At 39.8% G+C, this 8,952-nt stretch overlaps 1 protein-coding gene and 1 long non-coding RNA gene across 2 annotated transcripts in view; one reads left to right on the top strand and one right to left on the bottom strand.

Annotated features, from left to right (window-relative positions):
* Positions 1–8,952, top strand: part of LOC123974456 — a 153,233-nt gene that overhangs the window by 54,378 nt on the left and 89,903 nt on the right. The gene's annotated exons all lie outside the window — the stretch shown is intronic.
* LOC123974450 (gamma-aminobutyric acid receptor subunit gamma-3-like) overlaps positions 5,271–8,952 on the bottom strand; it is a 113,132-nt gene continuing 109,450 nt past the window's right edge. Inside the window, exon 10 of the mRNA XM_046055141.1 lies at positions 5,271–5,999. Within this exon, the coding sequence (XP_045911097.1) occupies positions 5,718–5,999 (282 nt within the window). The 3' untranslated portion in view covers positions 5,271–5,717. The remainder of the gene's footprint in view (positions 6,000–8,952) is intronic.

Here is an 8,952-nt window from a genome sequence, read left to right on the forward strand (position 1 = left end):
CAGCTACACCCTTTAATGTTCCCTACATGCAAGGAAACACTTCCATTTTTCAAATTTCACCTTGTCTTGGGGGATACACTATAACAATATCAACATATTACTCAATTATTATAGCCTCACTATTATTCAAAATACAATAACATTTTTAACTGATGTAATTAAGTTGAGAGATCCTTCATTATTCATAGGACATAGTCAGTTCTTACTGAGGACCCCCATCATGCTCATTACCTTTATGAGGTGCATAAATGCAGTAAAAGCTTGACTTTTTTTTAGCTCTGCCACAAGTTTCAGCTTAATTGTCCCCGTTTCCAAACAGGGTGTAAGGATGCAAGGAGAGATCAGGTGTTGCATCCTGCACAAAGTCAGTCTCAATTTTATTTTGTCAAAATTATCTTTTAATAAACTTAACGTTATCAAGCTTTCCCAAGACCTCTCTCCTCTCAGAGAATATCTTTCTCTGAACGCCATTTCCAGCAACTCATAACAGGTTAAGACACCTCTGGAGCTCTCCTAAATATTCGCTATGATAGGAGTGACAAAGTTTCATCCATCCATCGTCAACCCCTTATCCTGTGTACAGGGTCGCGGGGAGTGACAAAGTTAAGAAAGTTAATCAACTGCTTTTATATCTAATCCTTGAAGTAGGGAGAATTATCATCCAGTTAGGAGTGATTTCCTACTCTGCTTGATAAATACAGGCCCAGGCTTTTATTTCTATTTTTAAATTTTGACCTGGATATTGCAGCAGAAAGTCATTGTACTGTGGGAAAAGTGAGTGTATACACGCACCCACACACACTAACAAAAAGAGTCCCTTCTCGCTGAGCCATACATGCAGTCATGAATGAATACACACACGCACACACAGAAATGCATCGATTCCAAGGTTTTCTCACAAGGGGTGTTCATTCTTCTTGCAAGCAAAGCTGTCACTTTACCTGCATGAGCAAGTCCATGTGTTAAACACACACACACACACAAAGCTCTGCACAAGTGCTCTCCATATCCACCGTGTTCGCCTTCCATCCTGCTTTTGCGTCGCGTAGGTGGCAGGAGCTTCTTCCAGTTTTGCAATTTTGGCAGCGTTGGAGCTCCGCGCTGTAACATCCACCCTTTGACTCCACTTATTTGTCTGCCTCTTGCTTGTACTCTTGTTCATGTCGCTCGCTTCAAACTAGGTCAACAAACTCAGGGTAAAACAATGATGTGCTCATGCATCTGTCACTGGATATTAGCCATATCATTGTTATTAGTCAGGCAGACTGCCTGAGGACTATTGTAACTCATTGTATAGTATATGGAGCTTAATTTGTCAACTTGCCCATCAGAACTAATACTACTGGACTAATGAAACCAATGAATGTGCAAATTCTGAACTTGGTAGTCATTTCAAGGTTACAGACGATACCGCCTGGGGTTGTAGTAGTGAAAATGAGTCAGATAATTTAAATACTTAAGTTAGTACCAGATCTCCAACAGACATATAAGTGGAGAGATATAAGTGGCAATCATTTACTATACATGTGCACACAAAAAGAAACACTTCTCCAATTAAGGCAACGATGCAGAAAAGCTGTTAACATGGTTTTGTTAAGTGGTGTCTTTGCCATAATGCAGATAATGCAGACTTATAATGGAGGTGTCAAAAACTGACAGACCAGCGTGGGATTCTAGCAATTGCAGCATATAATACTATAGTTAGCTTGTACGTTTAGTTTCTTGTGTTATTCTCTTAATCATGTATCAATCACCAACAGTATTTGCATTTAAACAGTGGCTTTGAGAGAGAGATGTTTGTTGGGTCTTTTCTTCAGGAGTCTCAATATCAAATCCTGTTGAAATCGGTGATGATTTACAGGGATCAGAGCTAAGGAGGGACTGGCACTAAAGTTGAAAGAAAGATATTACGAAGGATATCGACTAGATACACTTGTGGACAGAAGTGTAAAACCCCAAATGATGGAATTTCACCATAGAATAATAGTGTCGCCTCACAGCACACGACCCAGATACTTTCACATTTACTTATTTATTTTACTTCACGCCTGTGCCTGTAAACAACACGGGCAGCAACACTCTTAGAGACCTTCATTCTCACAGAAAAAGACTTCCACAGTACCACTTGACCAAAACGTTATTTATTAATATAAGCAATGTACCACGCACTAGAAAAAAGATACCTATTTTCACTCTAGATCCTGTTTTCATAAAATATTTCCCCCTGGAGTGCTGATCCAAGATCAGAGTGGCTTTTTTTAAACAGCCCCGCCCTCCAGAGACCTCATTGACAATCAAAACAAAATTGGTTTCGCAGTAGGAGTAATACATGATTTTCTGACACGTCGGTGCGACCGATGCTCCGCTTTTCAGAGAAGCTGCGGGAAACTTTAATGGGGGTGATGAGGAGGTCTCCGGAATTGGCTCTTGAGTAAGTTCATTATGCTCGCCAGTGCTGATCCTGAGTTGGTACTCTGACTCTAAAGAGGCTTTATAAATACAGGTCCCAGTCAGTTGAAACACACAGGTGATTTTCGTTAAGATGTAGAAAATAGTGATTTTGTTTTTATTGAAGTATCTCAACGGACTAAGACACTTATAAAGTGTAGTAGAAATATCAGAGGTGAGGAGAGTTTACTGCGGTGTGGGCCAAGCTCTGTTCAATTCAGTCAGTTCATAGATAGAGAGATAGATCTAAGTTCGCAATACTAATAAAATTTCACTGTCTCATATGAGCTAATGTATCAGCAGGTAACAGCCCTTCTGCTGTTTCTCTAGCATCACTCGATCCGATTTCATTTGTTATTACAAACCTCTGGACAGGACACAAATGAATATGCAGGACCCCCTAAATATAAACTCATTTAGGCTGCTTGAACTGACTGAACTGGAACCAGATTGACTCAGGCCTCACTACTGGCCTAACTTACATTCCATATATAACTGTATGAAAATAGAAACATTAATTAGATACATCTTACATAAAAGCTTTTCTCTGAACATACAAATACTGGGGAAAAAGTGTGTGTTTGTGTGTGTGTGTGTTGGGGGAGGAGGAGGGAAAAGAGGGTTTTGATTGTTCTACAAAGCCAAACGACTGCAAAAAACACCATAGAACAGCAAACAAAACCAAAATGTGTCTAACACCACCGGTACCTTCCATCACTGTGTTGTTCTTTTATGCACTCATGTGTCCATATGCCTCCAAATTTAGCATAGATTTTACATGTTTGAGCAGAGAATGTGACACTCCATCAAGAGTCATCAAAAACCCTCCTGGATCATCCATTTTTCAATACCACTCTGTGTACAGTGTGTGAGTGTATGGAGTCTGACAATATGTAGAACTTATTTTACAGCACCTGTGATCATTGCCAGCTAGGCACATGAAAATTTGCCTTTAGGTCCTGCATACGGCAGGACATCAGAAAAATGTAAGCTTTCATCTGGACTCCAATCTCCTATACTCAAGCTCTACTTCTGAATCTAGATGGAATGACTCTAATTCAAAATAAATAGGCCATGTACAGTATGTGTTTGTATGTGCATTAGGCTTCTAGAGGCTTGTCGCCAAAGCTAATATTTCTGCAGCTCATTTTGTGCCAATATCTAATATACGGTATATATACTGAGCTGACTCTCTGTTAAAACTACTGCTGATGAAATGTCTCTGTGGTAAGTATTTAGAGAAATATGCTTACTCCTTTTCTTGGCAAGAGTTAGATGACAGTCATGATACCACTCTAATGTCTGTATGCTATAAAGTTAAAGCCAGCTAAATTAGCTTAGCACAAAGACCGGAAACAGCTAGCCTGGCACTGTGCATATGTAGCCTAATAGCATGTCTCAAGTTCACTAATTAACACATTATATCTCTTTTTTTAAATACAAAAACCTGAAGTGTTCCCTGTTTCTAGTCTTTTTACCAAGTTATGTTAGCCATGCCGATGACAGCTTCATCATAAGCATACAGACGTGAGAGTGGCATCAATCTTCTCGACTAACCCTTGGCAAGAAAGTAAATGTAGTAAATTCTCATTTAAAAGCTGGTATTCAAATAATGTCAATCTCAAATAATAGAGACTAGAGTATTAGAAAACACAGGCAAGTGAAAGCACTTATTCCATCAGTACAACAGAGTCATATTACTCACCACTCTGCTGCTCTTGAGTTTCTCTTTAACAGAAATAATGTTTTCATAGTTGTTTCTTCTTTTCTGTACTCCTGATCTTTCTTAAGTTACCGTCAATAAAGCTTCCTGATGTTTTTTTCACATCCTACAAGAGGAAGGCTGCAGTACTTTTAATGTGAAGATTCTGGAGGAAGCACTGAGTTTAATTTATGGCAGTTAAAATTGTTTAGGAATAAGGAAAAGTGGATTTTCTCACATATATCTCGCTGTACTGATGGAATTAGTGCCGTGGAAATGGACTTTATACTGACGTTATCATGTAAAAAGGTAAACATGGAAGAGGTTGTGAGTTTGCATCAACCAAGGAACAGGGGAAATAAGAAATAAAACCCTATCTTTAAAATAAGTCTACCAAATAAAGTTCTCTGCCACTCATGTAAAAAGGCTCTGGCCACTGTTTATTATATTAAATGTTGAACTTTTCCTTTAAGCCAGGGTATCCAACCAGCCCTATATCTATATAAATAAGAATGAAAGTGTGTAAAATAAAATGGGAAACTGTGTTCATATAGCTGTTGTTAGGAAGAAAACAACACTGTTCAAACCCTAATCTGTTTATTCATGTACTGTAACATACATACAGTACAATATGCCCAAGGATGAGATTAACACTTTAGTATTAGTAGACTGGGATGTATTTATGCAGTTCTTATACATTTTGTGTGTAAGAAAATAACCCGGTATTCATTATAAAACCCAGATCTTCTTGGCATCTACTGTAAACTGCATCACTTGGTCATAAAGCATCATGAACAAAAGCTCACTGACTTAATAAACAAGACTTTACCAGACAACCACTGCCCCTGACATTAACTCATATTCAACAATTAACTACTGATGTGTGAGCTAGTTGACTTGCTGTGAAAATCCAACAAATTCTAATAATAATAGGAATAATAATAAGAAAACATTACTATATTAGAAAAAAGAACTAATTCTAAGGTACAACTAAAACTAATGTGCTACAAAATGAGTGGGGAGTGTTAGTTTTAAACATCTCCAGTGGTGGTGTTCCAGGTTTGTCAAAGAATAAACAGCTCAGCATGCAGCGGTGTGGTGCATGAGGTAATAACGATAATGGATGGAACTCTGAAGCTGCGTATCTCGGTACTGCACCCTTTCTAAAGAAGGCACTATGGGTGCTTCACCATCTCAAAGACCAAGATTCAGCAATGCAACCCCGTCCCCAAACATCCCTCAAGTCGCAGCTGTCTGTTGTTTGGTTTCTCGGAGAGTCATAAAGGGGACCTATCCATTGAAGTTAATGCCAGCGTCTTGTTGTTCCACTGCTGAGCGTTTTATTCTCCTTTGAGTGCCACTGCTCAAAGTATCATGGCCTTTCCACTGTGCACCACTGCACACATGTATTTTTTAGTCATACCCCTCCACAGGCAGCATGTTTTCCACAATTCCCACAGAGCAGATCCTCCACGCTTAGTTTTGACCTTAAATCTCAATCCACGTTGCCAAGTGGCGGGGACTGCGGCTATCTTAGAAGGGCCCACGGATCACAGCCCGAGACCAACTAGAGGTAGAGGTAGCTGACCCAGTAGACTATGTTGAAGAGCAAGAAGGAGGTGGGGAAGAAAACCCGGGAGTAGGAATCCAGCTCGCGGATGTTGACGTGGATCCGTCCTTTCTTCCAGCCGCCTTCTTTACACTCCTCGTAGCAGCAGAAGAAGCTCTTGCAGTCTTTCCCGTCCAGGCACTCATACAGGCAGTTGTCATCGTAGTCGTGCCAGAACAGGGAGTTGCCCATGGGCATCATGGGCCGTGGAGTGTGACCCATGTTGAAAGATGAGTAGGCCTGTACAGGAAAACAGAGAGAGAGAGTTATGGTTTAGGAATTGACCATTTGCTAAACCTTTCCCATGAACAGAGATTGTCCAAGCATAGCTTAACAACCATCATGAGGCACAGCAGACTTTCCAAGCTGTGATGTAGAAGCAATGTGCATGGGGCTGTGGTAAGGGCGAGACTCAACATATGAAGAGTTTGGAGGGTGAGTCTTTTTTTTAAAAACCAAAAACATAAGCTGAAAAGTGCAGCTGAACTGTGTGTCACACTTTAACATAAGCTGCAATTGTAGGTAGTTAGGCTAACTAGCTTACCACCTAAAATAGACAATGAGAGTTCATCATTAACTACATTGGTTTAGGATTAGGGTTTACAGGTTAGGTAAAAAATAAAACACTAACACTAGAATGCATAGTGTTTCCCCACTGTGTGGAACATGATCCCGGATGCTAGTAGAGTTTTGGCTAATGTTTACAACTGTGTCCTGCTCTTTATTGGATATGAGGAAGTTTAAACTCAAACAACCCAAGATGCTGGTATTTTGCCTGGGACATGTAGCTTTAGCTTCAGTGTTGTAACATGGTCGTATATGTGTAATGCTAATATTAGTTTAATTAGCAAGCTACAGCTGCTATAATCTGCCAGTGACAGTGACAGTCTGCGTTTGTCTTCCTCATCAAGGACTCATTGTTTCTCATTATTACTCAAGTATTTTGACGGTAAATCTGCATTTCTGATATAAAGCTTGTAGCTAACTAAGTTGGAACGCGGGGGTTAGTGAATGGTCAATTATGGATGATTGCTGTGCAAAGGTTAATTCTGTTCTGGTGTGGATTTCTCAAGCAGAAGTACAATTTGTTTTAAAACAAATCTAAAGAAAAAAGAAGCAAAAGAACATGACAAGTTCATGAAAGTTAGGGTAGGTTCATCATTGTGACTGCATGCCTTTCTCAAAATGCTTTTTGCTGTTATGGTTTATTGAAGCTGCAGTGGAGAAATTGTGCCACTTCTAGTGGATTACAGTCTGTGCGACTGATTGTTAGTGCAAAATGGCATGTGTATTTAGACAGCTCTGATATGTATTTATTGATGTTCTAGATTACTTAAAAACTCCATCAAACTCCACTTCTGATGTGCTGAATAGATCTCAAGATATCAAGTGTTGTAGGCCACCATTCTCTACATTTGTACATTTACCAGTTAGAATAAAAATAAAAAAACAGTACAAACAACAAAATGGGACCAACAATGCAAAAAGCATTTGTGAATCGATATATGCTTTTGTAACAGCATAGTGATGTCTAGGGTTTTTAAAAAGTTGGTATTCACTTTTGGAAATGGAATTTTCAATTAAATGAAGTAAAATAGTCTACGTAGTCAACGTAAAACTACTGATTAAAAAAAACATAATAACAAGAATCATTGTTAGTCATTTTTTAAAATTATTTTTATATTCTCATAATGCAGCTCTAGCTTGAAAAAGACTGGAATGCCGAATAAGTACCTCCTGAGAAAATTCATTTTATGACTTCCTCCCTGATGTTTATAAAATCATGTGGGACAACCTAATTGGGGTAAAATCTTAACCCATTTTTCCAGTCCTCTATTCCAATCTTAGAGGAAGAGTGGGAGGCGAGAGAGGGAGAGAAAGAGAGTTAGATGTGTCTTGTGGAGTAAGAGAATTGACTGAGTAGGCGGCACAAAGGGGCCACACGGATGGGGGGAGGGAAATATGAGGCTTCCCCACAGACAGGCCAGGCCAAAATACAGCGGAGTGCCAGAAAGGCAGAGGAGGGGACTGAATATAACACAACTTAATTGTTCAGCCCAAGCTGACAGTCTTTTTAGCCCTGAGACACATTCAGCAGAACTCCACTACACTGGGAGGAAATAATGAAGAGGGAGGGGAATCTGGAGAAAGGGAAATGACAGCAGCGGTGGCTGACTCAGTCTTCGTAGATGAGTGCTGCTGCCATTAAAGCTTTCGCAGCAGGTGCAACCTTGAGAACGCCCACACATAGCATTAGGCACTCGCACAGGAGCATTTTGTTTTCAACTGCACACATGTGCTCAGATAGACACACATGTTAGACGCCTGCAAAGACATTGTGCACTGTACATATACTGTTTCTATATATATGGATTCAATCAATATGAGTTTCTGATTTTATTAGACTGAAAACACAGCCAGCATTCAAATGAATGTTACTTTCAGTATTTGGAAAAAGTCTCTGAAGCAACACCTACAGTGAGGAAAATAAGTATTTGAACACCCTGCTATTTTGCAAGTTCTCCCACTTAGAAATCATGGAGGGGTCTGAAATTGTCATCGTAGGTGCATGTCCACTGTGAGAGACATAATCTAACAAAAAAAATCCAGAGATCACAATGTATGATTTTTTAACTATTTATTTGTATGATACAGCTGCAAATAAGTATTTGAACACCTGTCTATCAGCTAGAATTCTGACTCTCAAAGAGAGTCAGAAAGTCTGCCTTCAAAATGTCCACCTCCACTCCATTTATTATCCTAAATTAGATGCACCTGTTTGAGGTCGTTAGCTGCATAAAGACACCTGTCCACCCCATACAATCAGTAAGAATCCAACTACTAACATGGCCAAGACCAAAGAGCTGTCCAAAGACACTAGAGACAAAATTGTACACCTCCACAAGGCTGGAAAGGGCTACGGGGAAATTGCCAAGCAGCTTGGTGAAAAAAGGTCCACTGTTGGAGCAATCATTAGAAAATGGAAGAAGCTAAACATGACTGTCAATCTCCCTCGGACTGGGGCTCCATGCAAGATCTCACCTCGTGGGGTCTCATTGATCCTAAGAAAGGTGAGAAATCAGCCCAGAACTACACGGGAGGAGCTGGTCAATGACCTGAAAAGAGCTGGGACCACCGTTTCCAAGGTTACTGTTGGTAATACCCAAAGACGTCATGGTTTGAAATCACGCAT

The sequence above is a fragment of the Micropterus dolomieu genome, linkage group LG01, assembly GCF_021292245.1.
Source record: "Micropterus dolomieu isolate WLL.071019.BEF.003 ecotype Adirondacks linkage group LG01, ASM2129224v1, whole genome shotgun sequence".
Classification (NCBI taxonomy): Eukaryota; Metazoa; Chordata; class Actinopteri; order Centrarchiformes; family Centrarchidae; genus Micropterus; species Micropterus dolomieu.